This window comes from Corvus kubaryi, unplaced genomic scaffold, assembly GCF_017639235.1.
Source record: "Corvus kubaryi isolate FWS band 111438036 unplaced genomic scaffold, C.kubaryi_AGA036_p1.0 66, whole genome shotgun sequence".
Classification (NCBI taxonomy): domain Eukaryota; kingdom Metazoa; phylum Chordata; class Aves; order Passeriformes; family Corvidae; genus Corvus; species Corvus kubaryi.
Genome location: NW_024582054.1, coordinates 1,516,137 through 1,540,002, shown reverse-complemented (window position 1 = coordinate 1,540,002; position 23,866 = coordinate 1,516,137). Strand labels below are relative to the sequence as shown.

Sequence of the window (23,866 nt, the reverse complement as noted above, 5' to 3'; positions counted from 1 at the left end):
GCGCGGCGCGGCGGCAGCGGCGCGGCGCGGTGTGTTCGCGGCCTAGCGGGGCCTCAGCCGGCCCAGCGCTTCCCCCGCGCCATCCCCCGCCCCGCTGCGCGGCCAAGGGGTGAGAATCGAGGGGCTGCGGGGGGAAGAGGGAGGCAGGGAGGGAGGGCACGCGGTGGTGGCGCCTCGGCCGCCCGCTGGGCGGAGGCACGGCCAGGGCCGGGCCGAGGCCACTGGGCCGCGGCGGGCGCTCGCTGGGGAGGTGGTTCGGGCCTGGACGGGGCGTGGAGCGGGCGAGCGGCCTCGGGGCGGTGCTCGTGAGGTCTGTTCGCTTCCTCTCCCGCTGGGGCGCCTGGAAGTCCATTCCGCCGACCCCGGCGTGAGGGACGGGAGCGGCCCCGCGGGAAGCGAGGGGAGCCGGTCGCACGCCCGGGACGAGAACCTGCGCGAAGCTTTGCTGGCGCCCCACGCTGCTCCCCGGGCCGAGCCGCCTCGGACTGCGGGTGGGATTTTTACTTTTCCATGTCGGGGAAAGCGATTACGCTAGGAAACGCGATGTATTGCGACAGGGAAGTTATTGTTCTTAGTGTGGATGGGGGTGGTCATCTTAAAACACGTGTTAGCAGGTCGTACGTAGAAGAATCAGGAGTGATTCATCCCTGTCAGTAGCCGTTGTGAGTGCACACTGCGTGTTTTTCTCATGATGTCTTTTTCCGTTGTAGAAAAAGACCTTTGTCTGGCTGAAGGAGAGTTTTTTGTTTAAACACAGGGAATATCTTGAACACAACTAACGTTTTTTGGTTTTTTTTAGTGGCTCTTAAACGGCCTTACAGAAAGTGAAATCTCAAACGTTTTATATTTCCTTAGTCCATTCAGACTAAAATACACCCACCCGGCATTTTAGTCTGTTTTTCTGTGTGTGGCAGGAAAGCATTGTTTCAGGTAATGTATCAGCATTTATGGAGAGGGCCCAGAGCAAATTAGATGGAAGAATAGGACAGTTTCTTACTTTCCCTCTAAAGGAGTGGCGTTGTACAGGGTGCTTTGCGTTTCTCTGCATCTCTGCCTCCAAGTGCCCATTCACATAAGTGTTGTAATGCCACAGCCATGTTTTTGTTTTGGGAGGAGTCAATAAAGTTAGAATGGAGAGTCACTTATTTCACTAACTGGGGCTTTATATGAGTGCAGAGGTACAGAATTAGGAATTAAATCAAATATCTTAAGGTTCTGATGACACGCTTAACAGAGCCCTACTTAAAGGGGTTTTGGACTGAGGCTTTGGTTTGGATAAACACGTCGCTTTTTGTGTTGCTTCATAATAACAGTGTGGGATGCAACTATTCCACAGCAGTTACTAAATGCTTTCTAGATCACCTCTGAAAAACAAGCTAGAGCAAATACTAGTCATTTTGTTCAGAAATATATATACTTAGAAAATCTGTAATATTTTTTATCTCTCCCCATGTTGGTTGTGTTTAACATTTAAACCTTGCTTAGCTTGCAGGCCATTTTGGAGAAAACTGTAGAGGTCTGAGAAAGTGGTCATTTTCACTGGGGAGACCAGTTGGCTTGGAATAGAAGATTTTTCTTTTAGGGAGCTTTTTTGGATGACAAGAAGTAATATAAACAGCACCTTTGTTGGGTGACAAACTAGGAGGTTGTTTTTGGCTTAAATATCCACACATCATGTAGAGACCAATGCACAAGCCTGTGTGATAGTACTGACTTTAACACACAGGTTTGCTGCATATATTTTCTTCAGCCTGCACAGCTGTTTTGTGCAGCTTACTCTAGACTAAGGGTACAGACTTTTTGTGGTGCAAAACAACTGTTTTGGGAAAATATTGAAGGGAAGTTAAAATCAGATAAAATCAAATCAAACTAGATCAGCCGTACTGTCACTGTTCCTATGACACTTCACATATGTATTCTTAAAACACATGAAGTTTGTTTGTGCATTAAGACTTGAGGGGTTTTGCAGTAAGTTTTAACTTTGTTTAGTGTAACAGTAGTAAGTATTGTAACTGTTTGCTTCATAGGGATCGTCACTGTTTTAGAAATGGTTATGATGCTTTGCAGGTTTTTAAATAAAATGTCTGGTATGTAAGCAGAGATACTAAGGATATTAATCCTGTGACACTGGTAGAATTATGATGCTGCCCTGAGTAGATGATGGAATTGTCAGTTTAAAACTCATCAGTTACCAGCAATTTTTATTACACTTACATTCTACTTACGATATATCCCTTCACCCCTTTATTTAAAAAAATGGGGTTAGTAAAACAGAAGGTTAAAAGAGTACTATGATTTAAAAAGAAATTACAGCATTAACGGACAGTACACTACAGGCAGGACAGTACAATCTCAGTCCTTATTGGGACTTTTAGGAGTCAGAGATGATAAAGAGCAGGGCAGCAATGTCTGGGTGATGGTGACCCTTGTTTCGTAGTAGTTGTGAGTTCTGTGTCATCTCAGGGCTGGAGTCAAGTGTCTAAGGCCATCTCTCTAGTTCTTTGCTTAGTTCTAAATCAGAGCCAGCGTGCTCCTGGTAGACAAAGCTCCATCCCAGCAGGGATCGCACCATGACAGGATTAATGAGTCTCAATGGATTTTACCAAACCTTAGAACCATACAGATATCCCTGTACTCTCTCCAAGTTTCAGAAGATCGGTACAGATGGCTCTGCATGTTGCTTGGTTCCACCAGGACTTAAGTCAGAAGTGCAGTGTAGAAAACAGCTGAGCTCCTTCTGGGCCAAAGTTGAACCTGGAATATTATAGCCGTGTTTATGTAGCGCTTGCCTTAGTTAGTAGCTCAGGCTGGTTTTGAGCTGGGTCTGCATAAACTTAGACGTTTTGCCATCCATCATACAATTAATCTGCAGCTTGGAGAAATGGCTCAAGGCTAATAAAGTGTGCACCTATGTTACTGTGTTAACTTGGATCAAGGGTGCGCTCTTGAAGGAAGTCTGACTGTCATCACCACTTGGGAAATTTATTTCCTGTTGGTTTGCGCTATTCCAGTGGATAAGCTGGATTCCTTTTGGATGAAAATATATTGAAAAATGCGCTCTTACCTACAAACTGGTAGTCGGTTTAGTGGGGCGGACATGAGGGTCTCATTAGTTTTGTTTAACAGACTTGTTCCTATTGTATTGCTTGCTGGCACAGACACAGTCTAAAATGACTGCACTTTGAGTCTGAGACCTGACATAAATGCATCATTTTGGGGGTTAAAGATGTCACTATTTCAGTATTTTGAGTGGCATCAGGCCAGCTGATCACTGCTCTTCTTTCTCCTGTATTTTTGTGACCACTGTAACATTCACAGAGATTAAACTTCTGCTTAAAGAGCTGCTGCTAGTTAAACTGCAGCTGTCAAGAATGCTGCTTACATTCACTTTCACTAGAGGTAATACTTCCACAAGTCAGCTGAGGCTTTAAAAATATGTCAGAACTGTTTACTTTCTTACTTAGACTTTTGAATAAATCGGGGGAGTTGGAACATCACCATACATATTACTGACACCACAGTAAATGTATCAGAAACTGATCACTGAACTGTACTGGCAGGATAGGAGGACAGTGTGCAGAGAAGTTCAAGGTGCTGTTCCTGAGATGTCTACAAGTGTGTTCTACATAGATCCAGCTTAGCATCTCCTAACTTCTCATACCTAAACTTACATTTGTAGTTGCTTAGAAATTTGATGCAGAGCCCCTTTTACTGTTGGAAGAGTATCTAGATTTCCGGTGTGTTCTCTAGTTCCTGACAGAAAAGAATGTGTTAGGCAGTTCCCTTCATTGTAGCATCTTGGATGCATCTTCCTCCCTTGTCCAGATCTCTCACTTCTCCAGTGAGCAGTTTCATTCCTGGTATCTGTTGATCCTCACAGCTTTCATAATGGAACAGAATTAAACTGTTCTCTCTGCTGGTTTCACATCAGTAGTTACACAGAGTAGCGAGAAAGAGACCAAGGCCTTAGTTGTAGTTTTGATCTTAAATGCCACAGGCAGCAGAGTTGCTAGGATGGATCCATGTAAGAATTAAGTCAGTAAGAGGGCAGCTTTCTAGCTGCTGTGCAAGTAATTGTACAAATATTGGGGGCGTGAGGGGAGAAAGAATGGAGTGCTTTGAAATGAACTGTAGAAGCCCTATGTATAACAGTGTTTCACATCATCTGCCCGGAACACTGAAAGACTAAGTTTGTTCTCTTCTTACTGCCTTTTTCCTTTTATGCAGTAACAGTTACTTTGTTGACTGCTAAATTTTTGCTTTTTAAATTTAAATTATAAAAAATACCCAACCAAACAATTGCTTCTCTGTGCATATGTAACATCCACTGGGTATGGTATGTTTTAGCATCTTTTAATTTAAAGAACTGTTGCACCTCTTAGTTCTGAGGCCTTTTTTGTTGGCATCTCCAAAATGGTGGCTCAGATAAAGTGCTTATCAGAGTGAGAGACGGGATTGCACCTACAGGCAGCCTGAAAAATTACTTCCCCAATTGTTCTTTTATGTTTTACTGACCATGCCTTAACATCTTGTGGACCTCTGATGGTGTAACTGTCATAGCCTGTTTAGAACCATTTCAGATGCAGTAGCTTATTGTTTGTACCATCTGCCCCAAAAGAGCTTTGAATTTTATCCATTTGTTTTACGATCTTGTAATATAGATAAGAACGGAGAGCCTTAAAGATCTTAATTTTGGGCTTTTTCTGTTGGTTTGTTGTTTTTTTGGTTTTTGTTTTTTGTTTTGTTTTGTTTGGTTTTTTTTTCATGTGAAAGTTTCAAGTAGTGATACCAAGGCAGATAAGGGAGTTCTGTTCCCTTCCATACCATACAAGTTCCGGATTCTAGATGAATATCAGCTGATGTGCACGTAGTCTGAAGAGACAATAAGCAACTTTTTAAAAAAGAAAATGGTGTACATCTTTGCTGCTTTTCTTTGCCTATACAGTTTTAAAAATTCAGGAATTACAGAAAGGAAATGTGTTCTTAGGCATATGAATTCTAAAAGGGAGGGGAAGTTTTGTGTTTATTATATTGCATTAAAACTTTTTGAACTGTGGAAAAAATGTTTGCATTTGTTCTCTTGTTTCTTCTGCCATCTTAGACCTTGTGTCACAGGAGTGTTCATTGTTTTGCCTGGCGAGATACTGATAAATGCCCTTTGGGGCCAATTAATGAATGCCCTCATCACATACCTTGTGTAATTGATGTAGTTGTAAATGTTTCCTTGAATTAATTATGTGATAGGGTTATATATGTGTTCTTAGACCAGAATAAATAAGTTCTGATGTTAGAAGGTATTACCAGGTACATTTGGGTTTCTCTTTAATCCTTTCCAGTCCATTATATACATTGATCTCTTATAGTTGTTTCCAGAGTGTGAGGGAACAAACGTTTTTTCTATGTGATTCTGTTACTATAATTTTTTAGATCTTTCAGATGTACCTACTATTATGGTAGAGTACTGATGCTATCTTTTAGTTCTAATGTTTAAGACTATCATTAGTGGCTTGCTCTTGAAGAAATCTGGGAGGCACATCTCTCTTCAGCAAAACTTGATTTCTGTTCTTTGTGGGTTCAGTGCCATTGTGTTCCTGGCTTGAAGAAAGCACATTATAATCTACAGTTCTGTTGTATGTATCAGAATTTTGCTTACCATAACTCTGTTTCTCGAGACAGCCTTGCTTCAATTTTGACTCCTAGCTGCCTGTTAGGAAAGCAGTTGCAGTGCGGATCTGATGCTGGAGGTTGTAAGGCAGCCTGTACAGTCCAATGAGAAACTCAAACGTTTCTGCCAGCAGCTAACTGGGTTCCTCTCACTTGTGATACTGTGTCTCTGTGATTCATATGCACATGATCCACTGTGTGTGAACTTCTCCAATGCTTCCTCAGTGCAGTGTGAATGTACGTACATGCTCGGCAGTAATATTGTGAGCAGTTTGGGGTTTTTTAGAACTGAGGGCCAACCTTCTGTGAAGACTTGACTATGTAAGGTTACTGAAATAATATTGGAAGCAAGAATGCATGCCTTAGTTGTATTAAGGGTGATATTGAGTGCTTTATGACTGGGTGGTGTCTGTTTCAGGGTCAGTAATATGCATATAAAATAATAACAATCTGAATAGAAAATGGTGTTTGAAATGATCTTTACTCTCCATGGGGGCATGTTGACACTCAGCTCATGGGCTAATGTCCAAGTTGTGCTCTAGGAGATTGGTGGACTGGTATGTTAAAAATAGATCACAGAACCCTCTTTCAAGCTTTTAACTCTCTCTCTGCTGGAATTTGAGGATGTCCCCAATGTCATCTTAAATACAACTCCTGTTAGTGCTGAGCAGTGCAATGGCCCAGTTCTTCCTGGCATCTTGTTCTACAGTTGTGTTGTGTGTGATCATTTCTTGTACAACAGAACTACTTGCTTTATTGAAATTGTATTACAAGATTACTTTTGCTTTTGTATACTGCAAACATAGCTTTATTTTAAAGAAACTGTACAAACTGTTCAATGCTATTTATTGGTATGAGGAGTCAGATATAGCTTTGTTTTTCACTTCATTCTGAAACACTTCCTTAGAAGTGCTGTTTTTAATTGAGAAAGAAGACTTCTACTACATCTGTAACTTAATGAATAGCTGGGGGAAAGAGAAGTTGAAAAATAGTTGTAGTTTGTAGTTGAATGTCCATATAAATATTTAAAATCATTATGGACACTTACCACTTTACTGCTTTTGTAATTCACATTTGAGAACTGACTAGTACAAGTTTCCTTTTCTGTCTTTTTGACAGACTGCGACTGCAAGAATGTCTTTTCCACCTCATTTGAATCGCCCTCCTATGGGAATCCCAACACTTCCCCCTGGGATCCCACCTCCACAGTTCCCTGGTTTTCCTCCACCTGTACCTCCTGGTAAGTTATCGTAATATACGGAAGTGTTGTAGAAATTAATTTCTTTATATTATTCTGAATTCCTTTAGAAGCCAGGAACTTTTGTAAATAATGTATCTCAGTAACTCTGATTTGTGTACATTGCAGTTGAGTTTCTAGTTTTCCCACAGATCATGTCATGTGAGCAAGCTCCTTTTGGTCTACCAAAAGCTGTTTACTTTTGACTAGAAATGAAATACTGGACTTTTCTTGAGCCTTTATTCAAGACTGAAGCTAAGTGGTGATTTCTGTTAATATTAGGTGTTCCAAAGCCACTGTTTTGACAGTAATCCATTGTAATAGCCTTTGGAAACCCTTGGGTATGCTGAGTATGTGTAATGTGAAAATAGAGGAGTAACTTTCAGAGAAGGTCCAACTTCTTGCATTGTTTTTCTGCATTTTTTATGTCCCACTTTCTTTTATTTTGCTTCTTATGTTCTTTCCTCCACACATCTTGCAAACTTACAGTTACCTTTATCATTCCTTCTAATCTTCCCAGAACTATTCCTACCTTTTTTCTTTGTTGATCTGTAAGATCAGCCTCTGCTTTTGAGTTGAGATTTTAACTTGTTGGTGTGGAACAACTTTCTTTCTGTACATTACGAGTATACGTAATGATGACTGGAGGCAGGAGACCATAGAGCAAGTGAGAGAGGGGAATACATCAGAGAATTACCTCTTTAGAATTCATCACAAGGGCTGCAGAAAATAATTCCTGTCTGTATTGTCTTAAACTGTGTTGTGCAGGAGTGTTTTGTAGACAATAGAGGCATTCAAAAAACAGATGGCTGAACTACAAAAAGATTTCTGCATATCATTTATCAGGCTAATCTTTACTTGCATTAATTTTTCTAAACATTTTTTCCTGAGAACCATGAGATGTTAGCTATTTCCTGCTAAAGGCAGAGTTCTTGTTTAGGTAGTATCCTGCCATCAAAAATGTCAGGTTGAATTGTAAAATCATACCTTTTATCTTTCCTAGCTCCAGTTTATGAATCCTAGTGTATAAAACACCAAATACTTAAAAAAATAACTTTCTGAAATAGATTTTTAAATGCCTGATACAATTTTCTGCTCTGAACATGTTGCTTCTTAGTATGTGTGACAAAGATCTTTTTGTTCTCTTGCTGTGTTTAAATAGTCTCATTTTAGTATTAGGAATCTGAAGGGTATGTAGAGTGGAGAAGCCTGGTCTTAGGTGAGAATAAAATTTTTCTCTGCCCAAGAGAAACATGATTTGCTTACCTGTGCAGAGAACATTTTGACGTGTAGAGTATATGGATCTTGCTTCTTAGCATAAGCACATCAGTAGAGCTGAAAATGCTACAGAGATTTTATGAAAGTCTGCTCTGAACTTAGTCCATATGTAAGATCACAATTTTAGTGGCTTACAGTTTTATCTTTAGCTAACTGTTTGGTCAAAATTTCACGTCTTAGTTACCTCAGCCTGTAATTTTTTGAAATGTTTCAGCTGGAGTAGTTTGTTTGCATAATAATGAAGTTAGGAAAGGTGTTTTGTTTTGCTTAAAAATACAGTTGTTAAAAACAGGAAGTTCTAGTATTTCCCAATATTAGTGTGGAAGATTTGATAAGGAGGTGATTCTGATAAATCTCTAAAGATTATTGGATACCACTGAGATGTAAAAATCTTCATTTTGCATGCCAGAAATGCTGTAGTAGGTCAGACCTGCAGTCCATATAGGCTGATGCATTGTGTGGGCAGTGGGACTAGAAGGCGGTATGTAGGATGGGCATGTATCCCTGTCTGCTTTCTGAGTCTGTTGCCTCATATAACTGTAGTGTTAGGGATTTTGGAGTATGATCTTTCGTTTGTTCTTCATCTTTTTCTGGACCTGTAATGAACGTTTTGGTATTTTTTGGCTCTTGATTGATATTGTCCATCTCCACTGTCACCTCTTAGACCAAATTTGAGCAGTTCATTAACTGCTGTGGAAAGTGCTGCTTTCTTACTCTTAAATCTGCCTTTAAACTCATTGCCTACTCAGTGTCCCCCTCCTGCCCCAGTTCTGATGTGGGAGTTGGGCAAGTTGTGTTTTGTGGTTTTGTACACCTCAGCCATGTTCCATGCCTTGCAAACCTCCACACTTGAAGAGTCTCAGAATGTACAGCCTTTCCTCATAAAGCAGCTGCTTCACCAGTGAAGTCATCATTCTCTGAGGCTGTTCTCTGAGGCTGGGCAGTCTTGCGTTGCAGAGACCCGGTCTGTAGGCTGTAGTCAAAAGTGAAGGTGCACTAAGCTTTTGTGTAGCAGCTAAATGATGCCTGTGGTCATTATGTTTCCTGATGATGCCCAATATTTCAGTGGATTTTTGTGGCTTCTGCTGAACGTTGGGCAGATAGTTTCATAGAATTATCCATGATAACACAAGTGTGTTTACTGAGTTGTAACTTTAAAAGCCACTGTGATAATTATAATAATTACAGGGCTGTACAACTGGAGTCTCGTCAGGGAGTAGTTGCTACAGTCTTTGGGATGCCATGGTGTATTAAAACTGAAAACATGGGAGAGCAATACACTTGATTGTCTGAATGGCCTGGAGGGACAAGAGGTAGTATGACCTTAATATGAAGGGACTGAGGAAGAAGATTGAGTGCTGGAGAAAATAAAAAATAACATAAATAAAGCAAAACCAGAGTGGATGAGTAAAAAACTGGAGAGGGTGTCTGAGGAGAAGTGTTTTTAGGACTAAACACTAGAGAGCGTGGGGGAACAAGTCCAGGAACAGTAGATTGCAGAAGTTTGTTTAGTATTTTAGGAATACAGCAGTAAGAGAGATGGAGAAGGAGACGATTGAGAGGGAAAAATGATGGAAGTTTTTTGTAGAATGAAAAGAAAAGGAGATGTAGGATCCCTCTGAAGAACGTGAGACTGACTTCGTTATTCTCAAGTCTCAGTGTGTCTGCTGACCAACCAGTAGTTTTGATGAAATCCCTTCACGTAATGTATTTAACCTCTAGCAGCTGGCAAGGGAGGACAAAGAGCCCTTCTTATGATCAAATATTGGCTCATGATAGTACTTAAAGCTGCCAGTGAATTTGGTAGTGTAAAAGAGGTATCACATGGTTTAATCTGATTAAATATTAATGTAAATTATTATTATTTCTTATTAATTAATGATTATGATTTAAATTAAATATTGTTCTAAATTAGGTGTTGGAGACTCCCAAGTGAAGTATTCAGTAGCTTCTCGATAGAGATTTTTTATGCTGCCTTTATTAAGCTGTTCCATAAATAGGGGCATGAAGCCTGGTACCATGCTCTACAGGACCTCATCCCTAAGCCACATGCAGAAACGATTGTGCTGTGGGAATTGTGTAAGCTGGGAACGAGATCATCTGTAGGACATCAGCTGCCTTTGCTCTCAGGAATTCCCTGCCTCATTCATCACACCACTGTCTTCTAGAACAATATTGTGGCTTGAATATGGTCTGAAAATAGATTTGTGTGTGACAAAGTTGAGATGGAAATAGGAGAAAGTGACCAGGATGCCTATGGTATGTTAGTGTACTTAGGCTTTGTTTGGATGCTTAAGGAATTACTGGTTATCGTTACTGTGAAATTCTTATTTGACCAAAATTGCTGTCTAGTTTGAAAATCATGTCTGCAATCATTTCATTTGTATTCATCAGTTCTCAACAGGGCAGACTAATGTTAATGTGTTGTCTTTCTCAGGGACCCCTATGATTCCTGTACCAATGGGCATTATGGCTCCTGCTCCAACTGTAAGTATTACAGTAGGGATGAGATTATAGCCAAATAAAATGGAGAGTAAAATGTAGTAGATGTCAACAGTGTTATTGTTTTGCTCTATTCCCTCAGAATTCTACTATGAAAGAAAATGCTTAATTTTAAGTGCAACTATAATGCAAATGTTATGCTAATTTCTGACCTAGACAAAATTTGAAGTAATGTCTGGAGCTACCAGCTGCAGAGGTGAAGCAATTATTGTTCTTACAAGAAGACATACTTCTCTCAAATACAGTGGTTTGAGCTTTGCCTTTGGATCATTTGTGCTTTTCCTGTGCAGTACAGTTAGATCAGGGAGATTCCAGGTCTTTTGCTCTGGAGTTTGTAGCCCTGACATAGTACTGTGGAGGCATTACCTCATCCAGGTTTATGAGGCTATCATGCAGCACTGCTGGGTTGTCCAAAAACACATGCTTTGACAGGCTTACAGATAAGCTTGCTGTCTACATGATGCAGGAAAAGGAATAGTTGCATGTAATATCCATCTATGGAAGAGCAAATGAAAAGTTTCTTTGTCTATCTTACTAATTTCTAGTTGGAAGGGAAGTTTATGATTTTGGGGTCAATAAAAGTGTGCCTTAAAATATAAAGGTTACTTCTTGACTTAAAGGTGAATTACCAATTGTGTGATTATGCAGAAGTGAAATCTCCCCAAAATACAGAATTTTTGGATAGCTTGTATTATCTCCTAAAGGAGGTTCATGGTAACCAGTGTGTTTAAGACAAATATACTGAAACAAATTTATTATTCATGTGTTTATTCATTCAAATTAAGTATTTTAAAATAGTTTTTAGTAAGTGACACTTCTAGAAAGGTGTTCTGAGAAGAGAGACTGTGCATAAGGACTGTTAAATCTTAGGTGAAAGAAGTGCAGCAAAGTGGAGCAGATGATCATGCCTATCTTTGTACAGTTAATTTGCAAATATTTGCTCCTTAACCTAAAGAGGCTTTGGGTTGTGTGTTGATTACGTAAAGCAGTACTGTTTATTCACTGCGTGGAAGCTTTAAGATCATGTGTCCATTGAAGCCTTTGAGACAGAGTTACTTTTCTATTCACAGCTTGGTTTTTACACTGTTAGGTAAGGTAATTCAACTTCCAACGACTCAAATGTTGCAAACTAGTTATTTGTAGGAGAAATAATACCTAACGTTACTGGATGCTCACCTTGAGTCTTCCAGTGGTTGTGTTCAGTTACACCTCTTGTTATCTTCCTTTGCCAGAAAATGGCCATTTTTTTTGTGTTGTAGCAAGTATTAAAGCCTGAACTGCTTATTGGTGTCTTACTCCACAAGCCTAACTAAGGTTTGTATGAAAATTCAAATTTGAAATAAATGTGCATCCCTAAGTCTTTTGTCTTACGTATTTAAATGAAAATAAAGCATTGGATTGGTTTGGTTTTTAAACTTCTCCTCCTCTTTATAGGTATTAGTTCCTACCACAGTGTCTATGGTTGGAAAACATTTGGGAGTCAGAAAAGACCATCCTGGCTTAAAGAACAAAGAAAATGATGAAAATTGTGGTCCCACTACAACTGTTTTTGTAGGCAACATTTCGGAGAAGGCCTCAGACATGCTCATACGGCAGCTTCTAGCAGTAAGTACAGCAGACTGCTTGTTAAATTTCATCCCTGGCTGATGAATAAAGTAATGACCCACAAGCAGTGTATTGAAACTAAAAGCAGAACTATTCCCACTCACTGGAATAGCAGCCCGCTATGCCTGAATTCAGTACGTGAAGAGTACAGCTTTTTTACACTATAGATGCCTGTGAATATATAGACCTATTTTATTCTTAGTAGTGTTTACCCTTTCTTAATTTGATAATCTGCAAAAAGTGGTTAAGTTTTTGTAATGTTTTGAATATAAAATGAAAATTAATGATATTTCTCTGAATTGCAGAAATGTGGCTTGGTTTTGAGTTGGAAGAGAGTGCAAGGGGCATCTGGAAAACTTCAAGGTAACTGTTCATGCTTTTCAAAATCTCTAGACATACTCTTGTTTTTATTACCTGGCATCTGTTTTAATATCTTGACACATTGCTATTCTTAATCATTTTGTATTTTAAGATACTGTAATATGATAGCTGCTAAATACTTTCTAGTAAAGGGCTAGCATTTTCTGGAATTGAGACAGAATAAAATAATAAAATTGAAAAAGTTTAAATGAAAAATGTCTTGGGAGCTCTAGGTTTGCTTACCTTTCTTTTCTGAAACGGAATGATTTTATAGACTATTCCTGAGAAAGGTTCACTGGTTTGGACTTAGTCCCCAAAGGAAGATACTGTTCTAACACTGTTACAAGTCACTTCCAATAATATGTGTTGTCCTTCTCTACGAAGGAGGTTTTCCTGATGTAAAATTTACCTTCCTTATTGTCAAGTTGAAATGATTCATTTTTTGTGACCCTTCTCCAGTGATTGCAGGAAACAGTTTTGGTTACTGGTTTTTTTGTTGTGTTTTCATATCTTGCCAGGCTTGTGGGTTTTTTTTTTCTTTTTAAGGATGTAATTTAGTTCCTTCAGCTTTATGTATCACACATTTTTATTTTGCTGTCATAAAATGTTTTTCTCGTTTAAAACTTCATGTAACTGTTTTGAAGACCCTGGTTTGAAATACCCTTCCCTCTAGGTTAACAGTGAGCTGTTGATTGATGCCCCCTTGGCTGTCAGACAATTGCAAATCCACCTGAGATGTCATCATATAGACTACATTTCTTAGTTAAGACAGATATGTCAAAAGCTTTACAAACATAGAATTGTTTCAGTTGGAAGGGACCTTTTTAAGTTCATCTAGTCCAACCCCCTTTAAAGAGCAGGAACATCTTCAACTACATCAGGTTGCTCAGAGCCTCATCTAACCTGACTGTGAAAGTTTCCAGGGATGGGACATCTACAATGTGTGTACTGGTTCCATCTGATTTACTGGACTGTTAATTATATCAAAGATGAGTTCAGTGAGTGAACTTTTGAGTTTCTATGATATGTACTCCTGGCTTTTAAAAAAATAAGTGCCTATGTTCCAAGGTTATTGATTCAAAGTAAGTTAATTGATTCAAAAAGTAATTACCTGAAGAGCTTTAATGATTTTACTTCTCATTTCAATCATCCGTTTCAGCCTTTGGATTTTGTGAGTACAAAGAACCAGATTCCACACTACGAGCACTGAGACTACTCCATGACCTCCAGATTGGAGAGAAGAAGCTGCTGGTCAAAGTTGATGCAAAGACAAAGGCTCAGCTAGATGAATGGAAAGCAAAGAAAAAGGCATCTAATGGGGTATGTATATAATGTGTGATTTGCATCCTTTTGGTAGGATGTCAGTGTAATGTACTTGCTAGATCAGACTGTGAGCATGTCTCAGTTTCTACTCCTTTCTGTGTCTTTAATTCCTTTTAGGATTTTGTCAGAATCACATTAATGAGCCTGAAGATATGTTGAAAGGCAGAGAAGTGTAAGCTCTTAATTCCGTAGTGTTTGAATTTATCTGCAAGCTACAACGACATCTCTAGAATCAATTCTGTAATTCATTATAAAATATAGTAATAGGTGCTATGTATTTTGATTCTCTTGCATCATTTTTGTTTAGAAACTCTTGAAAGTACTTAAACCCTAGAAGAAGTTACTCTGTCAGTCTGTAAATTGGCTGTCTGAAAGGAATTGAGGTTTCTTTCCCCTCCACTGATGATCTTCTGGAACAAATCAATGAAAAGGAAAGAAGTAGATGATTCAGTAGAAGAGACAGTTACCAGGCAGTGGGCAGCTTCCAGATATTTAATAGATCGGAAAATTAGTTTTGTATTATTCCTTTCTAAAGCTAAGGATCTGTTCTGGTATAATTGCAGATAATTTGGTATGTTGGATTCTTGTTGAGATTCAAAGATACTTAATTGACAAGTTTACATTGAAATTGATTGTGTCCGTTTCTTTGCTGAAATAGTGTATTTCAACCCCAATCAAGTTGGGCTTTGTCTCTAACTCCTAAAGTTTTTCATGTGCCTTAATATATCACTTAAAATTTTTTTCTGTAAAGTCAAAGTGAGAAGAGCTCTTGTTCAGAAAACTAAAAATGCTAATCACACTGTAGCAGGTAAATTTTTAAAATTCCAGTTTGGAATTTTCTTAAATGTATGTAGACTATAGTGGAAACACAGATACTTCTATTTCATTTTACCTAACCAGAAGTAGAGGCATAATGATGACATGAAGTACTTGACGTGTCTTTGCATACCCCGTGCATGGGATTGAATGCAATGGCTTAGTAAAACAGAGTGCTTTACTGCTTTACTTTGCGATGTTTGAGTGGAGTACTGTACCAGCTCCTTGCCTAGGTAAGGGCTTGATTTGACTGCCTTTTCATTCTGTACTTCCTTGTTTCATGTTGGCGTCACCTGTGATACTGTACTTCACAGCTGATGTTATAAACAAGCTTAAAGTATTTCTGGAGTTCTTGTACATCTCTCAGGAATTTTGTTTTCTGTGAGCCCCTGTGAGTTACAGTCAGTCTGAGGGGATTGATTGTAATAGAGCAGCGGGTACTGTTTGTGGCTTAGGTGAAGGCAACTGTATGAGCCCATTCTCTTGAACTGTAGAATGAGATTAACTCCATGTTTTTTGTTGGGTTTTGCTGGATTTGGTAGGGTTTTTGCTCTTTTTTTTTGTTGTTGTTGTGGTGCAGAGAAAGGATGTGAATTGCTGAGGAGTATTGACGAAGTGCATTGTAATCAAACTGCTTGTGACTCCTTTCATGCCATCATTGGTGTGCTGGTGCCACTTGGATCCAAAAGTTGCAAATTTTTGTGAATATTTTCAATTAAGAAATCAAACATGTATACTACAACACAATTTCATATAGAGACACACCAAGCAAACCTTCATCTAATTAGCTCCTCTCCCTGATCACTTCTCCCTGGATCTCTTCAATTCCACCCCCTGTCACTACCTTCTAGCTCTTTTCAGCCTGCTCCTCCTTGGCCTGGCAGCTTCTTCAGCTCCAACTGAATCCTCCCTTCCCCCTCATTCTTAGCTGCTGCTCCATCAGACCCTTCCCTCCCCCTCACTCCACCCACCAACTTACCGCTTGACGGGATACCCAGCTGGATTCTCAGGTGAGATTCCATTTTTCTAAAAGATTCAGGGGATCAAGAGGTGGGCTACCTTGCTCAGTGTGCAGATCATCATTCTACCCTTTCATGTTATATTTAGTGAAAGGTACTTCTTTGTGTTCCTTTTCCTCCCTACAAGGTTGAAAGGGGCAAAAAGATGAGGAACTGCGAAGTACTTGATCAACAATAATTAAAAGTATAAAAAAGTTTGTCGTGCAAGGAATGTTTTCCCTAATGATGTTTCTTTAATATAGTTCTCCCATTTGAAGTTGCAGCTTGGAAATTTTAGGTAGGCATTTATATTGCATGGCACTTTAGAAGGCTTTGAGGAACTGCTGTTGAAGTGACTTGAAGTTCTGGAACATAGAACACAAAACTTTTGACCAAGAGCTGCACTATAGTGATTGCCTTTCTGGGAGCGTGTGGGTGCGCTCTCTTTTCCTGTCTAGTGCCTTAATCACTATTTTTCTGTTCTGTTTTATTATGTTATTATGCAATCCTATACTTGCTCTCTGCAGCCATTCCATAAAACTGTGCAGTAAACTGTGGTATTGCCAGTGCGAAAAGATCTGACTAATATAATGCAATTGATAATTACTTGTAGGTGGTTTGGTTTTCATGTGGTGAGTTGTTTTCTTTTGTATGGGTTTGTTAATCTTTTTTTTTGTTTGGGGTTTTGCTTTTTTATAGTAAATACTGTAGGGGCATGAATGTGATAATGAAAGGTGAACTTCTGATAAAGCCATTATTATTCTCAATTTGTTGAGTCCTGTTACTTTGCCATTTTTCCGTAGAACTCCAGACCAGAGACAACAAATGATGATGATGAAGCACTGGATGAGGAAACGAAGAGAAGAGATCAGATAATTAAAGGGGCCATTGAAGTCTTAATACGAGAATATTCCAGCGAGCTCAATGCCCCCTCCCAGGAATCTGACTCTCACCCCAGGAAGAAGAAAAAGGAAAAGAAGGAGGACGTATGTGTTTTGATTTTGGACAAAACAGATTTTTTTTTCTTCAACTCACCTTTATATAATGGCCAAACCTTGTGCAAATACTTTAAACCTAAACTTCTGATGAGAAAACAAATCAACAAGCATTGATGTCAGCAGCAGTTTCCTTTTTTTTTTTTTTTTTTTTTTTTTTTTTTGAGCTGAAAGCTAGTCAGTTATAGACACCATCCCTTCAGGATGGTTTAGGCATTTAAGCACCTAAACTTCTTGGAACAACAGGTTTGAATCTGGGCAGGACTGTGAATCGACCTTTCATCCCTCTGAAGGTGGAAATACTGAATTTAGTGCAGTTTAATCTGTATGTGCATGTAGGGTTTTTCAGATAAGAACTTAAAAAACAACTGTAAAGAGTTCCTGCATAACATCCACTTCCAGTGAAAGGTGCCAGGGCACTATTGTAATGCCACGAATTCGGTAGTTTTTGACAAAATTCTCTCTGCTTGTAGTATGAATTCTTGTAGTGTGCCTTGATCCAACTGGTTGCAGCTGTCTACCCATATGTGGAAGCACTTCATTAGTTGTGAATGTCCTTGAAGGGATCCTTCAGGGATGAAAGGCATATTGTAATCTTCCTGCCGTACAAAATCACTTTTATACACGTCTCAATTTGGCTGGATTTGGTCAGCCAGCTTTCCTATCTTGTGCAATGCAAAAAAACCCACATTAAGTAGGAATGAATGTTCTGGTTTAGACCTGCTTCTGTGAATGACCTTTTTATGGACTAAAACAAAATGGAGAAGGGGGAACAAGGATAAGCAAACTCAGGCTTAGCTTTTCCAGCGAAGTTTCTAACCATGGGAAAAAAGGCTTTCCCACCTACCATTCTGCACCTTATATGAAAGAGATTGGAAAATTGTTTGACCAAGATTTTTACCTACTTAAGTCTTCTGCAAAGTACCTGTTCCAAGGCAATGATGCAGTTTCAAATGCTTATGGAGTTTGTGTGGTGCAAGAAACATCTCCCTCAGGGAGCAAGTCTGTCTTACCACAACATTGTTAGTCATGGCCGACCTGAGGTATAAAAGTGCTGAGCTGAGAATTTGTTTTTCTTTCCTCTCCCTCCCTTTGGGAGAAGATGTTTTCTTCAATGACAATTTGAAAATGAGTCACTGTCTAATGCTGTCAGCTGTATTTTTTTGTTACAAGCACTGTTACAATGTGTATTGTCCTGTGGGTAAAAAATATATATATCTATATATATATGGCCATGAATAATGCCAGGTAGTTAAACATTGTAAGAGACCTTTGCAGTCGTGGAAGAGCTGGGTGCTATGTCCCTGTGACAGAGCATTATTTTCTTGGCTCTGTGTTGTGTAGAACTTTACTAATCTGAGCTAGTCAAGTAGCCAAATAAGCTCTTTTAAAATACACAGCAATTGTGAAATTGCACCCCATCATCCTTCCCATACTGGGAAGGAAGACAAGAAACTTGGAAGTTGCCATCTTTGGCCTGTGTGGATAGAGGTGGGAGTGAAGAGATGGTACTAGCTTGTTCTCTTGTCCATAAAAGAGAGGGGAGAGAAAGACTGTTGAGGGTGGGGGGAAAGGGAAGGTGGATGCAGATATTGTGGGGGTGGTGAGGGGGGTGTGGAAACTCACCAGCTTTGGGGCTGTTGTCCCCTGAAGAGTGAAGATGACTCCCGCTGGTGTTAGCAGCAGAGGCTGTTAGTTCTTCTGGGTGAAGGCATGACTGCTGTGGGGGAGTTGAAAATGTGTGCGGGGAACTGAGAGTGAGTGGAATCTGGTTTTCTTTTTCAAGCACGGGGGAACCTCGCTAATTCGCGCTAAATATAAGAGCAGGTGCAGTCTACCAAATTCTGCGAATTAGCGAGTGAGTAAAATCAAGACATACCCACTGCAAATACACTTATTTATTTTGGCAAGTGTAGCTTAGCCTTGTTTCTGATGCTACCATAGCGTACTAATATCCTGTAGTACACTTGTAATTCAGTGAAGTCTTACTAACATGAGACATCACTATGTGTTTTAAGTAGTGTTCAGCAAAGGGAGAATTAGCGAGGTTCTTCTGTAACTTTGTTGAATCAAAGAAATGAGATCACAGCAATACAATATTGCTTTGTAGTACAAACATACAAAACATTGTTTTTCAGAGTAGTGTGCAATCTATTTTTAAAAAAAAAAATCTCCGTGGATTTTTCCGCAGATTTTCCGCAGATTTCCAGTGGCCCCACTGATACCTTATCCACTCATCACCAAGGTTCGTTTACATTGTAGGCTTTGACAATGACTATGTTTACTGCTAGTTGCCAGATTTGTGACTTTTGTCCATCTGATTTTTTTTTTTTTCCACTCATTAACATCAGACTGTCAGGTTTGGTACTGCAGAAGGACTTTATTTATCTCTTGCAAGACTGGTTGAAAACTTCTAACCTTCAGCTTTTCTCTTGTTCTCCTGTGTCTGTACAGATGGCTGTTAATGCTTTTACTCCTGTCCCCCTTGTTTTTTAGGAGGATATAAATGCTATAGAAATGGAGGAAGACAAAAGAGACCTGATATCAAGAGAGATCAGTAAATTCAGAGACACACACAAGGTAGTATTCTTGTTTTTGCACTTGATACAATTAGGCTTTTTCAAAATCCAAAAAACCACTATTATAAAATTTAGCAGTACATTGCAATATCACTTAAAATGATGTTTATATTAGGTTTAATATACATGTAGTTCTTTACAAGTCAGAAAAAGACAGTTGCCACGTTAAAGTGGCCCGTGACATCTTTATGCTAAGACATTGATTGCTACTGAGTATTTTTCAGTCTTCTCACTTCAGCATGAAAAAAGGCAGCTTAAGTTGCTACACATACATTAAGTCAAGATATTTATAAGTGAAGGCTAAATGGGGCTGCAGTATAAGACATACACTTGAGTGTGTTTCTCTAGGTAGATTTGTAACATTATCCAAGATTTTTGAAGAGATGAAACGTGAATTAAATTAAAGTCTTTTCTTTAATAGTTCTAAGTTAAGAGTGGGGGAAGATTAAAACTAGGTCAGTGGTTACCAGACTTACCAAACTTTAGATGCATGGAAGAACTGTAAATTCCCATAAAGCTAATCTATTCATTGACCCCCACCATTATGATAGAGATCATATGGTGACTAATGCAAGATGAAACTCACAGCTTGGAAAGTAACATGGAATAGGATGTAAGTATGAGTTTCTGTTTTTTATTATACTTATGGATGCCCCCTCAGAAAAATATGCAAAGGGGTAACTGGCTTGGAAATATTTGTGCACATCAAGTCCCACCCCAGGGTCCCCACTTACAGAAGTTTCCACTAATGCTAGTGCATCTGTGAATGTTTCTGCTTTGGAAAGTGATACTTGCGGATCGGAGAGCACAACTATGCATGTGATGTTCTTATTTCAATGCTTAGCTTTAAGTTGGTATTAATTTTTCCCCAACAAGATTGGACTGGTCCTTGGTCTAGGAAAGTATCAACAAGCTGCTCTTTTGAGCACACACTTTTCTTTCAAAGTACCCCCAAATCAACATTAAAGAAAATGTTGAGGATACAGCAAGGTGAAGTGTGCCTGTGTTGTTTGGCTTTACCACTTGCAGTCACTGGGGATGGTACCATGTTTTCATGCAACCGTATCAGTATAAACACAGGTGACTACACGTTATTGTATGTACATGTATTCAGTTTTTCTCTTGACTGAAGTTGTTCAAGATACAAACCTGGGGGGAAAGAAATCTAGAAAAAGTTATCTGGAGAAGCTCAGCAATTGAATGTGAAACTGGTTAGTGGTGAAACTTCAGTAGAATTACGTTCAATTCCGAGCCCCGAGTTGTCGCTGATACTAAGATGCAAAAAAGTAATACTTCTTTTAAAATTGCAAACAAAATAAACAAAAACCAAGCTTCATTGTTTCAGAAGCTGTTGGGCATTTCATTGCCTTTGATTCGTATTATTGGGGGACTATTTTGGGTTTCTTAACATCAAAAATCAACTGGAAGTAGTCATTGTGTGTATTGGATATGTTTAAAAGGGGCTGTTGAATCCTTAGCAGCTGGCTAGTGAGCCCAGTGAACCTTTGCATGTTTTTGGTATGAGTTTATAAACAATAACGACAGACTGTCAGGGTATCAGCATTGCAGGGGGCGTCCATTTACAGCACGGACGAGTCTGAAGAGAGCTCAAGGTAAGATTTATAATTCTTCTACCTGTTCATTTCTGTTCATTGCTTCAGTTTATCTGATACTGTTCCCATCCCATTACCCTTTCAGATCCTTTTATTTAGGTTTACAGAAGTTGATTGAGGTCAGATTTTGATTACAAAACGGACCAGTTTATTTTTTCAATTGGATTTTAAGAAAGTGGACTTAGGAAATGGATTTTAATATACCAAAACTTGTGTGTGTGTATTTACACTTGTGTGAATATATTTTTAATAAAAGAAAGAAACCCACTCTTGAGAAATCTTACCACAAAGTTTTTGAGAGTGGCGAAAAATCAGGAGTTCAACTAAAGAAATTTCTATTGGAACATCTAAGATAACCTGTAAGTATCAACCACTTCAGTATGTAAACTTTCTTTAAAAGTATATGAAATTTGAGGTAAGTTGTTTTTAAAAGTTGACAACCTAGTTTAACCTTTGACCCTACTGAGGTTTTAACGCTGTAAAGCTCCTGGATAATACAGTCCTTAGAAATCAGTTTTTCAGCCCAGTGTATATTATAGGATCTAAGTTTTATTTTTTTCACATCAGTTTTCTACCAATTCCTACCATTTTTAGTCCCTTTTTCCTTTTGTGATTTCAATGTATCCAGCATGGGGTTGCCTGTATTGTGCTATCAATGCAGCATAGTTTCACTGGATACATTAATCACTAGTGAATTAGCTTTATTTCTGTAATCCTTTGTCGGTTCTCTGGTCCCTGTGCCTATGGCAGAAGAACACTAATCAGGTAAGATTGCTTTTTAAAGTTGTCTTAAATGCTTTGTTTAAAAGAAAAGAACAAAAAAACCACAAACCAGAGAAAATGCTGTTTCATTGTTCCAGTTTTTAATTTCATTTCAGTGATGGTAAACGTGGAGCCAAAGGGGATAAACCTGTTTATTCTGCTCAATATTTGTTCAAAAAGTGGTATTCTGGCATCCATCAGGTTGCAATTTGGTATATTTGGTTGTTATTTGGTATATTTGTGAACCGTGTACTTGCTCTTCCTCCCAGAAACATAGCTAATAGGCAAGGTTAATCCAGTGTTGGCGGTCCATGTCCTAGCACAGCATCTGTAAGTTAACACATAACAATTGCTTCCAAGGATGGATTTATCTATCATTCTGTTGATGTATTTTCTATTGTCTTATAGGAATTCTGGTCATAAGAACTGTTTCTAATTGAAAAAAGTGGCAATTTTGTACAATTTTTAGTAAAACTGTAGCAGGTAACCTTTAGTTTCTGTGTTTCAAAAGAGCTATTTCCAACCTTTTTTTAACTGTCTCCATCTTGCAGTCATGGAAGTAAAGATTCCATTCTGCAGAGTCCAGTTCTTACCAGTGAACACTTAGACCATTTTTAGGGAGGGAAAAGGGGAAAAGTGTCAGTTTTCTTCACTATTTAACCGCAGGCACTGTGTGTAAGTGGATATGTTTCTTTATCCGAGTTTTCATCTAGGATGGTTTTGGTGTGCCAAGACTTTTTGGGAAACAACTCACTGTCCCAGTAAGCATTCCACTGAAATAATACTTTCCTAATTGAACAGACTAATTTTGTCAGCTGGAAGTTCACTTTACTTGTACCCAACTGGCTTATAGGGCCAATGGAATTTGGGTCCCACCTGAATACTGACTGTAGTGCACTCTGAATGTGCAGTTTAGTCAGCTCATAATACAAGGCCAGCCCTACTCTGCTAAGGTTGGAGATTGCTGGTCTGTGTAGATCTATGCTTTTGCACGAAACTTAGTCTTGTGATTGCTGCATTTTTATTTCATACTTATGAGTTCCAAAAACACCCACCAAACCCTATTTAACATTTTTAAATTAGTGGCGGTTTTGGTATTTCCATTACCAGCCTTGTGTGTTGCGCCGGGAGTATCCACTTTGTGTAACTACAGAATTAACTATGAAAGTTCTCTTGTTGGTTTTTAGAAACTGGAGGAGGAAAAAGGCAAAAAGGAGAAAGAAAGACAGGAAATTGAAAAAGAACGCAGAGAAAGAGAAAGGGAACGGGAGCGTGAACGAGAAAGGAGGGAGCGTGAAAGAGAGAGGGAGCGTGAACGAGAGAAGGAGAAGGAACGGGAGCGTGAACGGGAGCGAGATAGGGATCGTGACCGAACTAAGGACCGAGACAGAGACCGCGAACGAGACAGAGACCGTGACAGAGATCGTGAAAGGAGTTCAGATCGCAACAAGGATCGGAGCAGATCAAGGTAAATGTACTTCAGTTACTCTTCATTTTGCTTTTTCTTAGTGCCGTTTACTAAAGCATATAGTCCAGTAGATCAGCTGCCATTCAAAAGAAAATGATCCTTGCGGAAGATCATAGTCAGCAGCAGGAAATCCAAACGGGAGAATGCATGGTTTCCCCCACAGCACAAGAATATAAAAACTGCAATATGCAGTAAGCAACTCTCCACTCATGATTTAAGCATACTGTTTTTATCTCAAATCTCTCCTATTTTTCATTATTAGCTTTATTCCTGTTTAGGCTTATCTTACATTTGTGGTATTTTTTAGCTTAAGCAGGTTTTACTATTTCCTTTGTTACATGGTTGGCTTCTTGGTTGGATTTTGGGGGTTTTTTTTCAGTTGGTTGGGTTTGGTTTTTTGTTTGGTTTGTGGGGTTTTTTTTAGTAAAAGCAAGGGGATTACTCTTTCAAGCGGTAATTAATCATATCGTATTCCAAGTGCTGCTTTCACGTTAAATCATCTTGTCAGAAGCGTTAAAATTGTCTCTAAGCCACATAAACATGAAAGATTTCTTAAGGATACCCTTTATTTGTGGTGGTTTTGGCTGTGGAGAACTGCTAACACAGTCTGATTAAGAAATTGCCACGTGCTTATGCTTTCTTTCTGTAGGTACTGCTATTTAATGG

At 39.0% G+C, this 23,866-nt stretch overlaps 1 protein-coding gene across 2 annotated transcripts in view; it reads left to right on the top strand.

Moving 5' to 3' along the window:
• Window positions 1-23,866, top strand: part of RBM25 (RNA binding motif protein 25) — a 33,681-nt gene continuing 9,815 nt past the window's right edge. Inside the window, exons 1-10 of one of the 2 annotated variants that reach the window (XM_042048036.1) lie at window positions 1-109; window positions 6,784-6,904; window positions 10,617-10,666; window positions 12,116-12,286; window positions 12,592-12,649; window positions 13,806-13,966; window positions 16,587-16,769; window positions 18,970-19,023; window positions 19,275-19,358; window positions 22,920-23,200. In XM_042048036.1, the coding sequence (XP_041903970.1) occupies window positions 6,799-6,904; window positions 10,617-10,666; window positions 12,116-12,286; window positions 12,592-12,649; window positions 13,806-13,966; window positions 16,587-16,769; window positions 18,970-19,023; window positions 19,275-19,358; window positions 22,920-23,200 (1,148 nt within the window). In that variant the 5' untranslated portion in view covers window positions 1-109; window positions 6,784-6,798. The remainder of the gene's footprint in view (window positions 110-6,783; window positions 6,905-10,616; window positions 10,667-12,115; window positions 12,287-12,591; window positions 12,650-13,805; window positions 13,967-16,586; window positions 16,770-18,969; window positions 19,024-19,274; window positions 19,359-22,919; window positions 23,201-23,866) is intronic. The other variant, XM_042048037.1, reaches the window with a different exon arrangement.